The sequence below is a fragment of the Convolutriloba macropyga genome, chromosome 2 (genome assembly GCF_964194025.1).
Source record: "Convolutriloba macropyga chromosome 2, txConMacr16.3, whole genome shotgun sequence".
In the NCBI taxonomy this organism is placed as follows: Eukaryota; Metazoa; Xenacoelomorpha; order Acoela; family Convolutidae; genus Convolutriloba; species Convolutriloba macropyga.
This window is the reverse complement of record NC_134469.1, coordinates 79,446,649-79,468,159: the sequence shown is the minus strand read 5'-3', so window position 1 is coordinate 79,468,159 and position 21,511 is coordinate 79,446,649. Positions and strand designations below refer to the sequence as shown.

The window sequence follows — 21,511 nt, the reverse complement described above, 5'->3', positions numbered from 1 at the left end:
TCCGTGAGCACCCTCGTATTCACCGAACTGTATCATGTTTTGGTCGGTTTTTACCCCGTACCCGGATTAGATCATACTCAATGTTCAGTAAAAAAATAGAATTGAAATCAATTCTTCAAGATGGGTGAACAGGGTTCCACTCTTATCTTTGTAAAATAAGTTAAAAATGCTGCGAGTTTTACTGTAGACAATCAGTTTGAAAATGTCTGAAAACTGACTGATTTTGTGTCTCTCTGTGATGTATTTAGTTATATCAGCTACGCCCCATCTACCAGCAGCTAAATCGAGTGAGAACATAGCAGAGAACTCGCAGCTCTCCTCCTCCTCTGGCCACGGCAGCTCCCCAGGCAGTGAAGCCCTCGTCACCGCACCTCACTCCTTCTCCACCCCTTACGGAGAGGAGGAAGAGGCCAAACCCCCCGATGCCAACGACCACAGTGACTCTGGCTTCCGCAGTGAGGACGGCTTTAACTATGAAGGACAACAGAGCCACCCCTCCCCCAATGTCCAGCACTTGGAGGCAGGGATGAGTGTGCTGCAAGTGTGAATGGAATTAGAGGACGATGGAAGAGGAACTAATAGAGATTTATATTATTTCCAAGCCAGCTGGACTTGCCTTCTAACTGGCGAAGAAACAAACTAGAATTCAAATTTAAATTTCATTTACTATTGTTCCAAATAAAACTCACTTCGAGGAGATGGGCATAAAACTTGCAAAATAAACTAGAAGCCCGATGTTGAACGATATTTAGAATTTATTTCATGTTATTAGTCATTGTCAAGTAATTCTTTTGGTTAATTAGCTCAGATGCGAATCAATTTAAGTTGTCTTCTGGATGTTGTTTGTGCGCGCATATGAACTTGTATTACTAAAATTTGTTACAAAAGTATATATATCATGTCAATATGTTATATTTTGGCTCGTCCGTCAGAGGTCTATTGAGAGTGAAAAGATTCGATATTCAACTTGAGAATTTTTACTTGAAACTTAACTGAGATAATCTCCGTAAGAGAAAGTTACTAATCATAAAACTCCCAAACTTGCTAACCATGCAATGGTAATGTAAAACTTTTTAATTTGACTGATAATTAGTTAAGAAGAGGAATTTCAGCTTCTGAAAACCTTTTATGATCCTGTAATGTCCAAATAAGAAAGTTGACTTTTATGGTAACTTTGAAACTTTTACTCTCGTTCCTTTCATGTGTGTGTGTGGACGTTGAATTTAGTCGGATTGACTATATGCTGTACTATTGTTGTCTCAGTTATCCATTTTCGAACATTCAATTTGTCTTGATAATTATCTTAATTGTTTTGAGACAATGAGGTACAATTCACTGTTCTCTTTTTGATTTTACATTTCTTCCAATAAATGTAGCGGCCTAAAATCACCTCGCTCAAAGCAAATACTCCAAAATGAATTTTGCCAATTTCTTCCTTTGATTTAATAGTCTCAAATTAATTTGGCATTTGAGCGAGCCATTCTTATATAAACGTATATATTTTTCTCAACGTTCCCTTACGTATGAAGACAAAATTAATCTCTAATTTAATTTTTTTCTCTATCCTGTGAGCTGCATTTGTGGATTTCCGCATTTATTAAACTTTTAGACCGTGTTACGCATGGCTGTTTTGCTATTTTAAGAGGGATATGGTTGAAAATTCTGACAGTGATAAATTTCAAGGCTTTATCCGAGCACATGACGATTTATTCCAGAAACAAGTGGTCACTCCCGGGTTAAGTCCTTACGTCACTCCGGTAGACAATTCCGAATGCGTGTTCACATGTACAGTAGCGGATATTGGAGAAAATATGACCCCAATTGTATTTCCCAAGTCACCGATTAGAATTGGGTTCCATACCTCGTTTCCGAGTTACGTAATAAGCCGAGCCTTGCAGACTATGACTTTGAATGAAAAATCAAAATACAAAATCCAAATTGACGGCAATGTTATTGCTTTTGACCTGGTGCTGCTCGATTTTGAAGAGAAAGATGAGGTTTACAAGTGGGGACGGGAGGAAAGATTGGATGTATGCTACAAGTTGAAATCATTGGCGACCGAATTGTTCAAAAAGAGTGAATTCTTTTGGGCACACCATAATTATCACCGATCTCTCATTTTTCTTGCTTTATCAGACGAGAAAGATGGTTCGTTGATTGAGACGAAGGCGCAGCTGATTTCGAATATTGCTCTATGTCAGTCCAATTTGAACACAAAGGATGTCGAAAAACCTATTCAAAATTTGAGCAGAGTTCTCGAAATAGGTGAGATTTTTTCATATTTTTAAGATTTCTAAACACCTGTTAATATGTACAGCCTTTTTGATTACTTGCTTGTAATTCGAGATTTAGCATTATTAATTGATACAAAATGAAATCTATAGCGATTAATTTACTCTTGTTTGTCTTTGTAATGTGATTTTTCGTACAAAGGACTTGTCTGACCATTTGACAAAATAGGTAAACCCAGGAGCCTCCCGAAGCCCCAACTAACTACTGACGAAGCTAACCGCTCGCCTGTTATTTGAGAGTAATTAGTCCGACGTTTTTGCTTATGTTCAAAATTTTCTGCGAAAGAACTTCAAATTTTACTAACTGTTACTTACATTGAAATGGATCTTATGTGAGCTTACATTTATAAGTGCTTTTTTATGACGCACTTTTCTCTCAGTTTCGTGTCAAATGTGATTGAATTGGTTTGTCAAAATGAGCAAATACATGGGATAATTTTTTTATAGATTGCGAGGAAATTTTAATTCGGAGTCAAATAGAAAAAAAAATGGGTTTATTTAAATTTATTTGAAATTCTATATCTTCTACTAGACTTTATGGGTAATTTAGCTTTTGTCTTTAGTTAACATTTTGGGACAATTTTTTAGCGGATAAAACCAATTAAACTGAGCGTTTTTATCAAGTTCTTAGACGTCAGTTATTGAATGTAAGGCCGTGTTCATGACCATAATTATTATTATGAACAAAATGGGGTCTGGGTTTTGTAGAAGCGCTGGATTTGTGAGGCGCTGTGCGCCATTTGACATTGGCGTGAGAAAGGAGTAGTTTCGTCATTCAAGCTTTCAGCTATTTTTGTTTTGGAAAAATCTGTCGCGCAAAATGTTGGCTTCAAAATTTCCCTATACATTTTCATTTCAGCATTTGATCTAGGTTGTCACCGGCTACGTCTAGAGATTAGTTTTGATTTTCTAACTGCAAAGCTGTAAACGGAGTGTAGCCTTACTGCGGTGTTCCTGATTTTTTGTATAATGTTCTGATGCTCTTTTCGTTTTACATTTGTTGACACAATAAAGGTGAACAATTTCCGGAATCACCTCATCTAACTAACGGATTTGGCGCGGCTGACGTCATTTGTCACTTAATTTTCGACAATCTTTTAAGTCTTTTACTTGGATAGGTTTTGATCATACGTGACTAGCTCAGATCCTACGTCACAAGAAAATGACTTTGCACTTGTTTATCTTGAGTTAGTTTGAGGTCAAAAAAACTGATATGGAACTAAGGTAACTAATTAAAAGTGTGTGTGGAGTGAATTTGAACAAGCCATATGAATTTATCGGTAAAAGTTTTTTTTATGCCGCGACGATATTTTTTCCACTCACTTCTGTATTTGATCAAGCGAAGAGCGACTTTCTGCTGATTTTGACCTTTCTGCAGCTGAATATATATATATATATATATATATATATATATATATATATATATAAAAATTTTTATTGTGTCTAACTCAATTGTTTTGTCCAATTTGTTGCTTCTTGGTCAATGGTCGTCAACTCATCTTCTCAAAGGGCTATTATGTAGCTGCTAGAGTTTCATATTTTGGCTTTTTTTCTGTGCACATTTCTTTTCCACCAATCACACTTAACCAATCCACCTAACATTTCAATATTTCTTAACTCACTTTTTCTACTAAACTGTGTTTGGAATTCATTGTAGTAAATGTGAAGGTGAAAAGCGCAAAAAACAACACATGACGCGATATATTAAATAAATGATAGTTGGTTACGCTAAAAAGAATAATTTTTCAGTCCTAATGAAAACAGATGTTCAAATAGCCCGTTTACCGTTTTTTGTTAAAGCAGTTTTAAACGTTCCAATTGCCATTAACTGCTATGTTGCTGCAATGTAACCCCGAATGCAAAGAGAAATAGTTCAAATTTTGAAATAGATTAACCTTTTTACTTGTATCAGAAGTTAAAGTGGAACAAAAGGTGCGCACCGCGAAAAATGGTGGGTTAAAAATGATTTAATTGGCTTCTTTTTACGTTACGATAGCCAAAGATTATCAATCGAACTTTCGAAAGAAGTTGTTCTAATCATGCTACGCATTTTTCTGCGTCTCATTTTGCATTCATTGGAAGATTATCTATTCTGAGCTGCAACCATTTGAGCTCAGTTTGAAATTTGTTTTTGTTTTAAACTGTTTTGCAGGGTGGTAAGCTAAGTGAACAAATTCATTGTCAACGTATATTTATTTGGATTTAATTTCTTAGTCATCTTAGGGCAACATAAGGGTTTGTATATAAGGAGGTTTTGAATTTAGAATGTCAATTGCAAATTTGTGTCCTAGGCAGATCGCAGGCTTCCAATTATTGAGATTCGGTGACACAATAGTTTGTTTTGATTCTACTTTAAGTGAATTATAATGAAAATTTAGGTTTTCAACAATAGTGACCGCATTGTAAACATCGCCAATTTTCTGCTTAAGGATCCAGTTAAGTTGTTAAAATTTTGGACGCATAATTGCTCTCAAATTAAGTTGAGTATTTGGGTCTATTGCCATTTTTGTGCTATTCTGAACGTCAAAAGTAATTTAGCGCCTTTGTATTATTACGACAAATTTTGAGCCAATATTACGCCGACTTGAATTTGAAAACAACGTTTTACCATTGATACCCTGCAATAGTCCTCTCGTCCGCCTATATCGTTCAGATAAAACGCAAAAGTTCACTTACCAGAAATCCTTATGTCAAGTTGACCAACTTCATTGAAGTTTCACAGTAAAACGAAAGTTTTAAAGTTTGTTCGACTATGATGAAGTTTGCATTTGTGATAAACGCAGAGAGAAATGATTTGAATAAACTGTAATCACATGGCAACTTTCTTTTGACTGTGAAATTTGGATGTAGTTCATCAGCTTTAACGTTATTAATTGCATCTAGGTATTACAAAGCATCTAGGTAACGCAGAGAAGAACTAGCGAAAGATCATAGTGGGTTTTAAGTTATTTCAAAGACCACGGTGCATTGAGATATATTCAATTGCTCTCAAACAAAGTTTGTAGCAATTATATTAGTCCTGTCGGTCTTTTTTTGATGCGACTTTTCGCGGGAGCGATTTTTCGTCTGACGCCTTTGACTTTTTGTCCTCAAAAACGGGATGAACAGGCAGCGCCCAGCGGGCATTAAGTGCTCTCAGAGCCTTTCAGCTCTGTTTCAGCTCAAACTGTTTTGGAGACTTATACTTATGGTGTAAAGGGCGGTTCGTAGAGGTTGAAGACACCCCCACTGATGACCCCCCACTATTGAACCCCCCTTTATTCCCCCCCCAACCACCCCCACCGCGCAGTTGCCCCCACCCCAGTGTTGCCCCACCACGCCCTCTCTCCCCATCAGCCCCCGGTGGAATGGTTTCATCATTTTAACGTCACGAATTTAAGCAATTTTTTGACAAAATGTGCAGTTTTTTTTAAATTTTGACATTTTTTTTTATTAGGGTCTTTCCAGACCCAGGGGCCAGCCAGAAAACATCCTAAGGGGTTTGATAATAGGTTACTGACAAAATTTTATTGGCCATGGAATAGTTTTTCAACTTTTTAATGTCACAATTTTTAGCAATTTTTTGATAAAACTTGCTTTTTTTCAGTTTTTTTGAAAATGTTTGTCGTTTTTTAGGTTTTTTTAAGCCTCAAGAGCCAAGAAACCCCTTCTAGGGTTTGAAAATAGTTTACTGTATGATTTTTAGATTAAATGGAATTTCTTGCAAGATTTTAACATCAAAAATTTTTGCATATTTTTTGTAAAATTTTTGCCCTTTTTTTTTAAATTTTTTGACATTTATAATCATTATTAAGGTTTTTTGAACCTTATGGGTCAGAAAACCTCCGTTAGGGTTTGATAATAAGTTACTGGAAAAATCTTTTTGGTCATGGATTAATTTTAACTTTTTAATATCACAAGTTGTAATGGAATGTTCTTCAAGATTTTAATATCACGAATTTAGGCAATTTTAAATATTTGCAATTTTTTGTACATTTTTACAATTAATACATTGAAAATTTTCCGGTAACAGAGGCACTGGGACCTCCTCCAAGGTCTGATAATAAGCTGCTGGATAATTTCCAGAGTTAATGGGATGGTGATCAACATTTTCGATTACTCCAGTTTTAGTAATTTTTGGATAAGATTTAAGCTTTTCAAATTTTTGGTAACGTTTTTTGTTCCAAGTGTATGGATCTTTATGAGCCTGTGAAACGTTTTCGGGCTTGAAGCAGAGATATCGGATAGTCTCTGGGGACAATGAAATGCTTCTTAAGATATTATATTGAATTTTAGCAAGATTTTGTTAAAATTTTCAATTTTCAAAATTTATCAATATTTTTGTCCTTTTCGACGACCATTACTGGCCAATAAAACTTTTCAATTCTCGAAGATGGGTTATTTCACAGAACTTTCGAGACAAAAAAGGTTTTAAACCCTTTTTTACTGCAAAAATTGTTTTTGGATTTTGCCTTTTTCAGTTCTTTTCTGTATGATTTTTTTAATTAGCAAGGCTAGAAAACTAGAAGTTGCAGAGTCGAATCCAATCATTGAAAATATTCCTGTCTCTTTTTCTCTGTCCGTTAGGGTTTCTTTCCTTTTCTTTCTTGCTCACTTTTTATCTCTCTCACTCTATCTCTCTCTCTTTTTGTTGATGCCGCACTTCAGCTGCTGTTATGTGGCGTAATGTTATCATCTCTGATCCTCATTAGCAATGAGTTTTAGTAGAACGTGTTTTTTAAGCATAAACGATCTAACAGGCACTTTTTAGGAAATCATTGTTAATTGCTCTCGAAAGCAATTTGTAGCAAATATATTAAACCTGTTTGTCTCTTTTTTGCAATTTTTTGCTTCACCGATTTTTCGTCTGACCCACTTGACTTTCGTCTTCAGAAACTAGATAAAGAGGTAGCGCCCAGAGATTTCTAAGCCGTGGCTAGCTGCTGACGAAGACAACCGCTCGCCGGTCGTTTGAGAGCAAGTCGCCCGACGTTAGTCGGTTATGTTAACTGAATTTCTTGTAAGTGAACGCTGCTTTTTATTTGAGTTTCATAGATAGAGGAGAGGACTAGTGTAGGGGATCAATTGTGTAAAAACTGTTTGAAGTTTGATTTTAAGTCGTAGTATTATTGCCTCAAGGTTTGAGTTTTACTTTGTGAAAACTGGTTGTGCTAACTTATTTTTGCCGTTCAGTATAATTTTTACCCAGTCGTTTTTCATCTTACCGATGTGACTTTCGACGTGAATTTTTCACACTTGACGTCTTGATTTTTGCATGATCTCTTGATTGCTGTTCTTCAGAACTTCTTGACGTCATTTTTGTTTAATTCGTTTGTGTCAAAATTTGGGTTTTACTTATACTTGGTGATAAGGTTGTGACCCTGCAGTTAATAGCTAATTTTGGAAACAGAGGTTCATCTTGATTGGAGTTGAGAGATATTGGAGTTGTAGCATTTTTGAGTGTTCCTATGCTTCGACCTTCTTTTTGACTGCTTGTTGAAAAAATATATACTATTTGGTCATACGATAGCCAATTTGTTTATTAGTTGTATTATGAAATAAAATGGACATTGATCTGCTGCCAGAAAATGTCGAACCATTGATTGAACTCATAGTTTATACCCCCAATGCCTGACTGGCAAAAGATCAACATCTCGAGTTTAATCGAAAACTTTCTGTTTCCTATGTGTGATAATTTGTTGCATGTAACGAACCATGTTTATTGAGATTTTTATTTCGTAATTCATTAATTTTGTTAGTCTAAAAGTTTTAGTTCTCAGTGTTAGTCGAATTTAGTTTCAGATCTGTTTGCTCAATTTTGATTTTTTTTATATCCGAGGACTCCCTGTTTTTACTGTTAAACGTCAAACTGCTTTCATGATTAGCTGTTTTTTGCGCAGCTATTCACGTTATAATCAACCTTTGTTCTTTAGAACCGAATAACGTGAAAGCGCTTTTCCGACGGGGCAAGCATTACCTGTCTGTGAACAAATTCGAATTCGCGGAGAATGACCTTGAAAAGGCGTTTGCATTGGATCCCGCTAACCAAGCTGTACTGGAGCAGAGGAAACTGTTGAAGAAGAAACGACAAGAGCATGATGACGTCACAGCCACGGCAATGGCCAAATTTTTCCTCAGTTCCTCCTCGTGAAACGGTATAACGACATTGCTGTACGATAGATTTCCTGGTTTTAAGATCGCAAAACGATAATTAACTTGTCGAATCGAATAAATCCTTGTATTAGGGCTACTTAATGAGTTTAATCTGATTGATTTGGTGAAATTGCAGTGTGTATGGTAGGATCAGGAATTCAAATGGGAGGCGTGCTACGTGTGTAGTCCTGATACAGAAGTTGTCCTATTTGTTGGCTTGCTGAATGTTTTGCAGCCAAGGTATCGTGTACGAGACAATAGTCAGCATTTAATTTAGAGCTCCCAAAACTGATTTTTGTATATAAGCTGCTGGTTGTAAATTGTGTAAAAGAAATTCAGAGTAACCTTGGCACCTAATCAAAGTAATGATAAGTTGGCAATCATAGCTGTTATAATTTGGTGTGCATAGAAATTGCGCTTAACTGAAGTCCAGATATTATCCGGGCTATTTTCGCAGTTTGAAGCACATTGTTGTGCATTTATCAGGGTATCTCTTTTCTTAGCCTTGTCATTTTCACCTTTTATCGCTTAACCCCAATTATTTCACCCGGATTTGATTCATTATATAGTTGTTACAATTAATGGTAAAGTGGGAGAATTAATATAGTCAAACTTAGTGATTCGCGGGGTTTGGAGAAGGATTTTGGGGTGAAAAGATATAGGGGTCAAGTAGATGAATGGGAGTGAAAAGAAAAAGAATCATTTTGCAGAGCCTTTTCCTGATTTTTTAACTCGTCGCTCTGCCACTGAACTAGCCCGTCAATTGATCTGAGAACAACTTGGTTCGACATTTTTTGAGCTGAATGTTGTGAATTGAGCAGAGTAGAAATTCTATAATTTGTCAAATTCAAGTGCATTTTTATTTGAAAAATCTACAGAAAAATGTGCGAATTTTTAGATATAATGTATGGCTTTAGATCTTTGTGCAGAAATACGCCGTTGTGTAGCTACAACCAATTTGTGTCTTTCCGCTCCAAGTCGGGAAGTCTTAAGTTAAAGAAACAACACCAACAGAAACCAAAAACTGATCAGAAAAATCGCCAACAGTATTCGATATCTACCCGATTAAAGCACTTAATAGCGCCTACTATCTTAACTGTAGGGTGCTGTTCGGGTATTGAGAGGTGGTCTAAAGACATCAGTGCCTATCTGTTTCCGACTAAACAGATTGATATATTTGACGATTTCTTCAGTAATTCTCGGACAAGAAGACCAACAGCGTTTTCCGATTGGTGGGCGCGTAAATCTGATGTATCAAAATTAGCGTGTGGTTTTGCTTTCATAAATGGTTGCGTTTTTATGTCATTCAGGCTTTTTCCTTCTTTTCTGCCTATGATGTCGAATCTATTTGTAACTGGTCCTCGATTCAGCGTGTTTGCAATTCCACTTGCAATGTTTTCACATATCGGTGGACTGCATTTTCTCATCAACAACTATGTGCTCATAAACGCCTCAAATGTCTGTGCTAAATCCCTGAGTCCCGATCAGTTCCTGGAATTATATTTGGAAACAGGGATCCTGACAAATTTCTTCATGGTAGCCTTCAAAACGTTGGCTGGTTCTTACACTTACGCGGCAGTTGGAGCATCAGCGGCTATTTATGGTTTGTTCGGTTATCTCTCCCAGGCGGAGCCCCAACTGGAAGTGGGATTTATTCTTATATCAGATATGATTCCGCAGCTCAGATTCAAGTTGAAGAGCTTACCATTGATGGTGTGTGCTTTTGAAGGATTTCTACTGATTGCTAAGTACTCGAAAACAGCCATGAAAAGAAACCCAATAGCCCACGAGGCGCATATTTTGGGAATGATTTTAGGCATTTTGTACTACATGGCCCTGGATTATTCACACAAACACCCTGTCAAATAGTTTATATTACTTAAATTTAGAGCTGAGATTTATTTATATTTCCTAATTTTCATTGAAGAATGAGTAAGCTTTGAAAAATTTACACCAAAAATTTATTTCCCAATTTTTAGTTGTGAAGAAAGAGTATACATTGATGAAATTTGCGTTGTTGAATTGGTTTTGGAATTATGATTTTCCAGAATTGTTATATGAGAATATCATGAGTTAATTGAAATGCCTAAACTTTGATGGGATTCAAAGTTCAGCCATTTCTCTTAAGATTGAATGAATTAGCTGTAGATAACTTAACATTAGACGGATTTGAATTGTTGAAGTGAAAAATTAGAAATATTGAAGACGATAAATTTAGAAGATTGAAGATGATTTTATTTTAGATACCTGAATGAAGTTGTTACGGTCAAAGGCGCTGCTGATAACTTCTGTTTTGTTGGGTGTGCTATGTGAGGTAGGCTTTGCCAGTTCGGAGGGATCGGATGGTGACTCAAGTGGAGGTCAACCGCAACAACCCCCTCCTCGCGTGTCATCCGATGGACAAGGGGCCGCGGGTAACAACGGCACAAACCCCAGTGGCAACAGAGAACCCCACGCTGATTCACATGGTGGTGGCGAACATGGAAAAGACAAGGAAGAAAAGAAGAACTATCGGAATCCTTTCAGCTATGAACCAAAGGGAGTTGTGATCGTAGTCATAATTGTGGGCGCATTCGTGATGATGGCGATCGTATGTAAGTATTGTCAGATTTGTTTCAAACTTCAGTGTGAGTTGTAAGTAATCTAGAATTACTTCGTTAGATGAAAAATCTCAAGTGAGCGCAAATTTCCTACTTTATTGTCAAAATGGTAAAATTTGAAGAATTAAAAGACTTCTCATTGAAGTTTGAAGGTTTCAGTCAATTAGATTTTTTTTGGATTTTTTGATTGTTTTCAAGCCTGATTACGATTTCAAAGTAATGTGAAGTTACTTTGTCAGATAACAAATAAAACTCTAAATTGAGTGCAGATTAAGATTTGAAGACATGTAGGACTTTTTGTTGAAAGTATTCATCAACGAGATTTTTTGGGTGGTAGGTTAAAAACAATCATTTATAATTTGCGCTCAAGGTAAGCTTGAAGTGACTTGACAGGAAGCTCTACTTCTTCATTATAAACTTCGCTAGTGAGATGGAGCCTTGAGTAGCAAGAAAAAATTAAATCCCAACTTCAAGTAAATAGTACTAGTTGGTAAGGCAATATGCATTAAGCTCACGAGAGATTGATTGGAATCCAATACTGCCCCATTTTAAAAGCTTGCCTGCTAAAAAACATTGCGTCCTATAAAACAATATTTTTGTTGAAAAAGGTGGCTGGTGGTCGAAAGAGATCTTTGTTTCCCAATAATTCTGAGTGTTGCTTCGTTTTTCAGTGTGTGTTGTGATTGGCATGCGTTCTTGGGCTTGTCCCCGCTACAAACAGTGGTACGACTCTCACCCCAACCTGAGAGGCTACCTGCCTCAATTTGCTACTCTGACCTCTAGAATGGGAAGGGGAGGAAGGAGGAAGAAGGCGGAGATGGGCAGGGGCAAGAGCAGCCACAGGCGAAGACACAGTGCAACTGAGAGCCACTTGGAGCTGCCAAAGGTTGGTTAGAATTGCCGGCTCTTTCTCATTACTGCCCCCGTAATAGTATATTTCAGTTAATGGGGAGGCTATACGTATATGCACTTTAGGAGGGATATAATTGAAAAGGTCCGAGTTCTTTCACTGGCATAAATAGGTGCATGATTGCTGCTAGACTAGTTATTAAAGCTTGCTCAAAAGTAAGTTTATAATAGAGCATTTCACAGGAAAAAAAGTTTCAAAACGATCATAGTTAATACGGTCTGAGTTAGATTTGAACTCAAAGCATGTGGGTAATTTTGAAAACGAGCAACGGGGAATAAACATTGATAAGAAAGTATGTATTTGGGGAATAAACATTAACAAATGACTACTCATGAACTTTCCTCTCTTGTCTGCTTTTTGTTGACGTTCCATGTCGTAAGAAAAATCGGCGCAAAAATTTTCTGAAAATGAACCTGTTGTAGACAGTTGAACAAAAATGTTAAATTAATTTTTCCAGTGATCTTAACCATTAAAAGTTATAACTTTCTTGTGTGCAATTTGATAGAGAAATTTCGAGGTTACATGACAATATAAAAAATTCCAGTCTACACAATTCCAAAATGCCATTATACCTATTATGCCAAAATAACCAAGCCTATGTACCCAACTGTAGTATGAAGAATAATCACTTTGATGCTAACGTTGATTTAGAATGCTCACTTAATGTTCAAAGCATAATTGTAGAAATAAAGAAAAAAGGAACACGAAATGACGTCAACTGTTATAACGATTGCATACAAAAATGTAAAGAGAGCAAAAAAGATCAACAATTGAAATGCCGCTTTTCGGTCAAACCGCCTTTTGGTCAAATTTCTTGAAAGCTTTACTCATGGAAGATAACTCAAAATATTACTGCGAATTTCCAACTTGGTTCAAAGGGCAATTGTATCAGTGGTTAATGCATGCAACGAAAAATACGGCGTTGGTTCGAATTCCGGTGATCAAAAAACTTTCCTCAAAAATTGAAACCTAAATTTAGAAGTTGGAAACAAAAAAGATGGGAAGATATTTGTAAAACCTGCCATTACAAGCTATAAACTGTGGTGACGGTGGGCATCCAGAAAATCATATAGCACAAAACGGAATTATAGCAGGTTTTGAAGCTCAAAAATTTACGAATGTAAATATGATACATCATCAGTTTTGAGACAATAGGCAATATTTCTGAGGTTTTCATTCAGAGCTCTATTTCAGAACTAAAGGAGAACGATACGAGTTCTCCTTTAGTTCTGAGTAGAGCATTTATTTCATAATGATGGCTACTCACAATTTGTAGTTCGACGTCATGTCAATTTAGCTTTAATTTGAAATTTAATTGGCTTATTTTTTCTTTCCTAATGGTTTTTCAAACAATTGAAAAATTTTTTGCAACAAAATTTTGCCGGAAAATTGGCATCCATTCTTAAAGGCGTTCTCAATTTGCTTGGCCTCTTGGCTGGACGCTTTATTGGACAAAAGTTATTTAATCAGACATACAAAAATGAGAAATATGGCCGTTAGGTTACGTAAAATGAGCAAGCAGGTTCTAATGCTGTGATTGGCAAATTTAAAACGATATTTCGTAAAGGACTTCTATACTGCACAGTTGGAGAGGCCGAGTTGAGCGCCACCGTACTGCATACAAAAAAATTGCTCAAGAAAGTACTGATTTGTCATCCGATGAAATTTGATGACCAATTAATTGCTAACTGTTGTTGACCAATTAAGTAAAATTACAGACATTTTTTTTCTCCTTTGATGTTTTGTCTGAAAATTTTGCCTTTTGTCTGTTTGGCAAGAACGGTTGAAGGTTGCAGTTGAAGGCTGAGAATATGATGTGTTTACGCAATTTTCCGACCGATCTTTTTTATCATTGTGTTAAAACAAGATGGCTACAAATGTTTTTCATGAAGTTGATGCAAGATTGCACGAAAATTGATGTTCTGTTTAATGCTGAAAATATACTTTTAATGCCCTGGAATCGAACCTTAAACGCGCTTTGCACGGCTCTACTCCTCCTTTGTTAAAGTTTTGCAGTTTTGAGACCTTAAAAAATCTGGTGACATTCTTAACATGAAATTTCCAGCAGTGTTGGTCTGCAGAAATTGAGCCCGAAAATCTTCGAGGTTTTAATTTGTTCCTTGTTAGGCTTACGACAGACTGTTGGAATCCTTTCGTTATGAAGTAAGCCCGGCTTTAACTGAATCTGCGCAACCTCACCTTATCTCATTTGCCTTTTGTATTGCTTTAAGACTGGCGCCGAAATTGTGCAAGTACGTTTCCTCAAACTGATATCAATTTTTTTTGCAGTCAAATGACTCATGATTGTCTCACGGTTTAATGTTTGCAGCAAAGCTTTCGACAAGTTGGTATCAATTGTAGATTTCAATTGCATTTTTATTGGTAAAACCGTTATCATTACAACCAAATTGCATCCAATGAAAGAAAGAAAGAAAGAATTAATTTCTCCAAGTACTCAATATAAACCGTTACCGAAATTTAAGGCTGTGTTCAAATGTTGCCCTCAAAACGATCTAATTACGTTTATTCGGTATTGAAGCTTTATTCGTCAGACCATTCGTACTTATTCGTAAGTATTGAATTCTGTCACAATTTTGATACGCAATTATTATTATTCAGTTCTGTAGTTTTCAAGTGACGAAAATATATTTTTTCGCCTCTCTTATATAGATATTTGAAATTGGCTCTATTTTGATTTTGGATGTTTTCCGTTTGTACCCCCCGGGGCTTAGTGGTTTATTTTATTTGCAACCCCCAAACTAACGTGCCATTTTTCCACAATGATTTACTATGTAATGGCACGTGCTCTGTATCTGGAAGGGGCAATGGCGGGATCTATTATGTTTTGGCCCTCCAGCTTAGTGAGCATAAATCTTTTATGACCCCCAGGCGCACGTGTTATTTTCTTACACAGTAACGTGCTATATAACAACATATTATTTGTAACTGGGGGTCACAAAAAACACTGGGGGGGCAATTGATAACGGAATAGATCTGAATTTCGTTAGCTGCAGAAACTTAGAGCTACTAGAGTTTATCGAGCCAACATTAAATCTCTCATTTATTGGTCATTTTTGTATATCATATCAGGCAAAAATTACTTGTTTTCTACAATGCGCATTTTTGGCGGAAAAGATTTGGATCTGTTCCGTTTGTGCTTGTGCACCCCCCCCCCCCGCTTAGTGGGCGCATATTATCGGGGCACGAACGGAAAAGATCAAAAATTTTGTCCGCATTTCGGTTTACTTTGTAATTAATTCAGTGTATCTCAATTAAAACCACTCCGCGCAATGAGTGCGATGATGTCTGTTATCATGTCAATTTATTGAATGGCAGAAATTTTTTGAAACCTTGTGGCTTGGATTTGACACGTTTTTTTAGCAAGACTCCTTGGACAACATGGCCGAAATTGACAACGAGTCATTTCTGGCTAGTCTGGAAAATGTCAACTTCTCATTGACCCCTCCATCGGTCCGACGCAATTTCGGACCCCCTCCCCCTCTCCACTCGTCCAAAAACCCCAACTACCCCCACATCCCCCACCACCACAGCCAGAGCTCAATGACGGTGTCCGCCCCTCCCCCACAACAAAGGTATGGGGTGTCTGGGGGGAGTGTGAAGCCCCCTTCTTCCTCAAACCAGACCAACAGGCACGTGCCATCCAGTGGACAACTGGACTCGGACCGGGACAGTCTCTATTTGTAATTGCCACAGGCATTCAACTGTACTGTTGTGAGCGCATAACTAATGCTCTGTTTTCCATTTTATATTTGATGTGAGTTTAGATGAACTAATTTAGAATAGTTACATAGGCTGATGTGATTTCTGATTAACGAGTAACGAGGCGTTGTCAACATACTTTTCAGCGTTCCTTAGAACATTACAATCTTATAATCGACATTTCACGCCCCTATAATGGTATATCAACATTAAAATTGATGGTGTCTCGGCTACCCCGCCGCTTTTAAGGCTTCATAGATCATTATCAATTTGAAGTTAGTTTGATGGGATCTATTCTGCCCCCGCAGTGTTTTTTTATACCCCCAGTTTCAAATTATGTGTTGTTATATAGCACGTTACTATGTAAAAAAAAAATAGCACGTGAGCTTGGAGGGGGAGAGGGGCCAAAATAGATCCGGTTGTTCAAACAGGCTTATGAAAACAAAAATTGTTTTTAAGGCGGTTAAAAGACTTCTAATGGCTTCAAATTTTCACTCAGTTGACAACGCCGCGTTTTAATTTGATAAAAATGTCGATGTCGATATGCATTCTGATGTCTCTTTTCACTTACAACTTCTTGCAATAAGTAATCTCAATACAAGCTAACAGTGCCGACCAGCATAATTTCCAGCTCAGTAATATCAGTGAAAACTATATTGATTTCATTTAATACCAAATGACTAATTTATAATGCCTCATTCATGTGACTGTAAATTGTAGATGACTTAGCAAAATTCGAAGCCATAAATTGTTCATGATCTGTTTCAAATTTTGTCAATTGTAATTGTTGCGACAAAATGGTTACATAAAACAGCCTCCGAGTTGAATGGCTTAAAAATTTTATTTGAAGTTGTTTTTAAGCAGATATTAACTCTGATAAAACAGAAGTTCGATATTTTGAATTGATTCGTGTCAGCTCCTTTATAGCAACAACGTTTTAACATTAGTAATGTACAAAGCAACAAGTGAAAACTTAGACGGCAAGGTTTTTTCGATGCTCTTTTACTGGTTTTTTGTCTGATGTCATTGACGTCAGAATCAGTTCGTGTTCAATCGGCAATTGTCTAGAAAACCTAAAAATATTAAGCCGAAAACCAGCTTAATCGATACATATCATGGTTCTATTTACTTAGAATTAGGTTAAATGAACTTTTTCGGAACATTCTACGTATATTAGAACGTATTTAATTCTTATTTTAAAGTTTAGAAATACTCGAATCTGATTGGCTAAAATTCGTTGTTTTATTTACTTCGTAACATCCTCCGGCCCGGAAGAAGATGTTGGGAAAACTGGTACAAGTTTTACAAGCGGGCGGACAAGTGAACCAGTCGACGTACGTAAAACGGCGGAGCGCGCGACGCTATCGGAGCCGTAACGGAGTTCCACAATCCGAGCGGTTGGGTAGTAACCCCTAGGGTTGGTTTCTTCAACTATCCAAACCAAGTCACCGGTCTTAAGGTGTTGCGCGGCAGGCGTCTGCCACTTAGAGCGTCGGTTCAGTGTCGGTACGTACTCTCTGATCCAACGGGACCAGATCGCATTAGCGTACGACTGCGCACGGGCGTAGCGTTTACGGTGGTCAAGCTCATTATTGCCGACAACAGTCGGAATACCGGTAGAGTATTCTCCTAAAAGAAAGTGGTTGGGCGTTAAAGCGTTCAAATCGCACGGGTCGGCGCTTACGGGTGTTAAAGGACGCGAATTGAGAGCATTCTCCACGAGACAAAAGGTAGTATGCAGTACCTCATCCGTGAGGCGACGCGTGCCAAGAATAGTGTACAACACGCGTTTGAAGCTGCGTACCAACCTCTCCCAGATACCACCTTGATGTGGTGCACTGGGTGGATTGAACCTCCACTTTATACCTTTGTGAGCGAGCTCAGCTGCAATGTTGACAACGTTCCACGTTTCAATACTTTCTCGGAGTTCTTTCTCCGCCCCAATAAAGTTAGTGCCATTGTCCGACCAAATCATGGCAGGTGTACCCCTACGTGACACAAACCGCTCAACTCCCATAACACAAGAACTGGTGTCCATGGATGTAACTATCTCGACATGGACAGCGCGAGTAGTGAGACAGGTGAAGAGGAAGCCCCACCTTTTCTCAGTAGTTCGGCGGACAGTAACATAGAATGGCCCAAAGTAGTCAACGCCAGTGTTCGTGAAGGGAGGAGACTGGTAAGCAAGTCTCTCCTTAGGTAAGTCAGACATGATTGGTTGCATAGTTACAGCTTGGAATTCTCGGCATCTCTGGCAGTGTAATTTGATGGAACGCAAGGATGATCTTAGTTTCAGTACTGTGTAGTGTTCCTGCACAATTGATCTTAGGTATTCAACGCCCTGATGGTAATGCTTTATGTGCGTGTGTTCAAGGAACAGTTTTACAAACGGATGACGTGCATCTAAGATGATTTGGTACTTTACATTAAACCCAACTTCAATTAACCGCTTGATGCGGCCCGAGGAACGGATTAGCCCATTTGGACTAATAAACGGTGAATGTGGAGCAATTCGGCTACTCCGTTTAACGAAATTATTGCCAAGAAGATCTTTTCTTTCGGCTTCAAAAGACTCTCCTTGCACCAAATACTGTAGATGACGCTCGGCTTCGTCAAGCTCAGTAGGGTCGGTAATGCTACCATCGGGGTTACGGTAGCCGGCATGTTTCGGCAAAAGCCGGAGAACGTATGCGGCAATGCGCAAGTACTTTTGATAAGAACTAAACTTATCAAACGGAAACAATGAAGGAACAGGAGTTGTCTGTTTTTTGACAGATGTAGTCAAAGATACAGTGTCTTCTATGATGACTGCTTTGTTGACGCCAAGTTTGATGTTATTAATGACGTCTTTGTTCGGTACGAAAGGGAAACTTGAGTTAGATAAGAAATGTGGACCATTGACCCAACTGCTTAGTTGCAAAACCTCAGCGGACATTCCACGCGTGCCAGCGTCAGCTGGATTATCCTTAGTTGCGACGTGGTTCCATTGGTCAACGCTGGTATATTCCAAAATTTCACAAACGCGGTTTGCTACAAAGATTGGTTGCTTTTCATTAGAGTTTATCCACTGAAGAACGGTCGTGCTGTCTGTCCACATGAATACTTGGTTAACAGTTACAGTAAGTGCCTGAATAATTTCGTTCTTCAGCCGAGCGGCAAGTAGAGCTGCTTGCAATTCCAGTTTAGGGACAGTCATTACTTTCATTGGCGCCACGCGCGCTTTCCCCAAAACAAACGTAAGCTCTGTTTTTATCTTGCCCGTAGGGGTTGTTACTCGGGCTCGAAGAAATGCGACGGCACTAAAAATATCCTGGGAACTGTCACCGAACATATGCAACTCTGTATTATGAAAGGGTCCACTAAAGTAACTTCGAGGAATTTTGATGTTTTCAAGCTTTGGTAAGTCAGCACTCCATGCCAAAAATCTTTGAACCATGTCCTGTGGGAGCTCGTCATCCCATTGTTGTCCTGTGACACGCCAGATGTCTTTTAAGAGCAATCGGGCACCGACGGTAAACGGTGCGACAAGACCAATGGGGTCAAAGACTTTCGAGACAAGACTTAGTACCAAGCGTTGCGTGAGGGACTTGGTGATAGCGCAACTTGTACCCCGACTCACAACTAAAGTGTCATTAGTGTGATCCCACTTTAACCCTAGCACATGCGATGAATCCTCCTGACATGAAACAATAACCTTAGGCTCAGTAGATTGAGGGGAACCATCAATTCGGTCAGCCAGATTTGGTACATTGCTTACGAACTTTGTAAGCTTGAACCCACCGAGATGGAGAAGATGTACCAATTCCTTCGATCTATTGATGGCTTTCTCGGGAGACTCCACTGAGTCAAGATAATCGTCCATGTAGAAGTTTTCAAGGACGGTTTTTGCAGCTTCGGGGTAAAACTTGGCATTGTCTCTCGCAGTGCGTTGTAATGCATAGTTGGCGCATGTGGGCGAGTCTTTAGCCCCGAATATATGGCGCGTATATTGATACACTACAACGTTTGTTGTGGGGTCCTCCCGCCACAAAAAGCGAAGTGATGGTTGATCTGATGGTAACACGCCAACCTGTAGAAACATTCCCTCGATGTCGGCGGACACGGCATATGGATGTTGTCGGAAGCGAAGAAGTACGTAAATAAGATTTTGGAGCAGATCAGGGCCAGTGAGCAGAGATTTATTCAGTGAGGCGCCATGAAATTTTGCTGCTCCATTGAGCACCCTACGCACCTTACCTGGTTTGTTCGGGTTTAAAACCGGATGGTGGGGTAGGTACCACTCTTTATCAGACCGACTCTCAACCTTGTGAGCGTCCGGAACCTCAATTACATACCCCTTATTTAGGTCTTCCTTGATGGTACTAGTATACTTCTCTCTGAGAACCTCATCCTTGGCCAAACGTTTTTCGAGCGATTTTAGTTGCACAAGGGAGGAGAAGTAATTATTTGGGAGCTGGATGTTGTCTGCTGCCCACAGCATTCCGACATCGTATCTCAGGCCATTGTGTATGGTGGTACTCTCAAGGACTTCGTGAGCCCTTGCGTCTGCTGCAGATCTTGAGTCGACCTGCTTGTTTGCCCCGAAGGATTCAATGTCGTACCATGACTTTACTTGACTTGCTAACTCATTGTCTTGTTCGATATTCACTTTAAAGCACGTTGAGGTTAAACACGAACTTGATGGTAACGGACCGCTTAAGACCCAACCTATGGGCAAGCGTACGGCAACGGGTGAACGCTTCTCATCGGCAGAGAAGTATTCTAACGGGCGGATGGCATGATAGACATCTTGTCCGAGTATCATCTCAATGTTTTTATAGGAATATGTTACGGGATCAAGGACTGCTAAGTGTGGGTAAGTCTCTTGCAGGGCCTGTACATTAACTATATCTGAGCCGACGTTCAGACTCTCTTTAACGAAAGGGTTGACGGTGAATGGTTCGAAATCTTGTTGTTCTTTTGGTTTCACAGTAACTTCAACAACCCTAGTATCAACTACTTCTTCGGTATTAATACCCTTGACAGTTAGCTTTAGTGCTTTACCGTGCAAACCAAGTCTATCTGCGAGACTACCGGCCACCCAAGAGTTACTGCAGGCGGTGTCACACAAAACTAAAGCCTTGGTATCTAAACCGGACGAATTGACCAACTGCAATTCAGTCACCTGAAGGAGCCCCTTAACATCAGTAACAGATGACATTGTTGTGGTCTTATTAGGCTGGAGTTGACTAGAAGCTGCTTTACTTTGCCCTGTGTTGCCAGAAGGTTGAATGGTATTGGAATTTGTCGACTGTTTTGTTGGGAAAACCCTATCTGCTCCATGCAATAGTGTGTTATGCGAACTATTGCACCCTTCTGCTCGGCACTTTCTTGGTTGAGGGCACTGGCGGAATGTGTGCTTGTCCCGTAAGCACGAAAAGCAAAGTTTATTATCCGCCACCAACTTAGCTCTCTGGGTTGGAGTCTTTTCCTTGAAAACTCGACACTCCCATAGCCGGTGGTTACCTTTGCATACAATGCAGCGAGAGTAAGTGTTTGTGGAAGAAGATGGCATTTGCTTCTTTGTTTCCCTTTGTTGTGAATTTGATGCAAACACTTTTGAGGCTGTTTTGGTCTTGGTTACTGAAGTGCTGTTATCTTCAGGCCTTGCCTTGGTTGCGCTTTGTTTCATAAGATCGTGGGCCTCAGCCTTTTCTTTAAGCCAGTCGTTAAAGTCAAGGAGGGTAAGCTTAACCCAGTGCTTCTTAACCGTAAAGAGTGACCATGACTCTTTCATGTTTGGTGGTAACTTCTGTACCGCTGGGTTAAGTAGGGAAGCGCTCTTCAGGTCAGCATCATATGATAGTGACTTGAAAACC

The 21,511-nt window shown here is 38.8% G+C and overlaps 6 protein-coding genes across 14 annotated transcripts in view; 5 read left to right on the top strand and 1 right to left on the bottom strand.

Annotated features, from left to right (window-relative positions):
* Positions 1-974, top strand: part of LOC142334753 (uncharacterized) — a 32,373-nt gene extending 31,399 nt beyond the window's left edge. The window contains exon 9 of one of the 3 annotated variants that reach the window (XM_075383025.1): positions 249-974. In XM_075383025.1, coding sequence (XP_075239140.1) covers positions 249-547 — 299 coding nt within the window. In that variant the 3' untranslated portion in view covers positions 548-974. The remainder of the gene's footprint in view (positions 1-248) is intronic. The other 2 variants (XM_075383026.1, XM_075383028.1) reach the window with 2 other exon arrangements.
* LOC142334762 (uncharacterized) overlaps positions 1-21,511 on the bottom strand; it is a 603,346-nt gene that overhangs the window by 530,092 nt on the left and 51,743 nt on the right. The gene's annotated exons all lie outside the window — the stretch shown is intronic.
* Positions 1-21,511, top strand: part of LOC142334755 (uncharacterized) — a 63,388-nt gene that overhangs the window by 31,392 nt on the left and 10,485 nt on the right. The window lies entirely within an intron of this gene.
* LOC142334752 (uncharacterized) lies at positions 1,596-10,387 on the top strand. Of its 2 annotated transcripts, none has more exons than XM_075383024.1 (3): positions 1,596-2,265; positions 8,204-8,425; positions 9,341-10,387. In XM_075383024.1, exons 1-2 carry the CDS (start codon positions 1,650-1,652, stop codon positions 8,419-8,421), a joined length of 834 nt encoding a protein of 277 aa, XP_075239139.1. In that variant the 5' UTR covers positions 1,596-1,649; the 3' UTR covers positions 8,422-8,425; positions 9,341-10,387. The 2 variants fall into 2 exon arrangements, with proteins under 2 accessions (XP_075239139.1, XP_075239138.1); XM_075383023.1 differs by lacking the exon at positions 9,341-10,387 and adding an exon at positions 8,572-8,910.
* Positions 9,759-10,292, top strand: LOC142335013 (presenilins-associated rhomboid-like protein, mitochondrial). The gene has a single exon (XM_075383342.1). The coding sequence runs from the start codon at positions 9,759-9,761 to the stop codon at positions 10,290-10,292; it is 534 nt and encodes a 177-aa protein (XP_075239457.1).
* LOC142334751 (uncharacterized) lies at positions 10,641-15,817 on the top strand. 4 transcript variants are annotated; one of them, XM_075383019.1, is made up of 5 exons: positions 10,641-11,017; positions 11,695-11,909; positions 14,061-14,096; positions 14,165-14,185; positions 15,315-15,817. In XM_075383019.1, exons 1-5 carry the CDS (start codon positions 10,675-10,677, stop codon positions 15,636-15,638), a joined length of 939 nt encoding a protein of 312 aa, XP_075239134.1. In that variant the 5' UTR covers positions 10,641-10,674; the 3' UTR covers positions 15,639-15,817. The 4 variants fall into 4 exon arrangements, with proteins under 4 accessions (XP_075239134.1, XP_075239136.1, XP_075239135.1 ...); XM_075383021.1 differs by lacking the exon at positions 14,061-14,096; XM_075383020.1 differs by lacking the exon at positions 14,165-14,185.

Coding starts and splice junctions, on each gene's coding strand:
- LOC142334751 (XM_075383019.1), top strand. CDS start 10,675: ATGAAGTTGTTACGGTCAAAGGCGCTGCTGATAACTTCTGTTTTGTTG. Junction 11,018..11,694: donor CGTGATGATGGCGATCGTAT/GTAAGTATTGTC, acceptor TTCGTTTTTCAG/TGTGTGTTGTGATTGGCATG. Junction 14,186..15,314: donor CTGGCGCCGAAATTGTGCAA/GTACGTTTCCTC, acceptor ACGTTTTTTTAG/CAAGACTCCTTGGACAACAT.
- LOC142335013 (XM_075383342.1), top strand. CDS start 9,759: ATGTCGAATCTATTTGTAACTGGTCCTCGATTCAGCGTGTTTGCAATT.
- LOC142334752 (XM_075383024.1), top strand. CDS start 1,650: ATGGTTGAAAATTCTGACAGTGATAAATTTCAAGGCTTTATCCGAGCA. Junction 2,266..8,203: donor GAGCAGAGTTCTCGAAATAG/GTGAGATTTTTT, acceptor TTTGTTCTTTAG/AACCGAATAACGTGAAAGCG.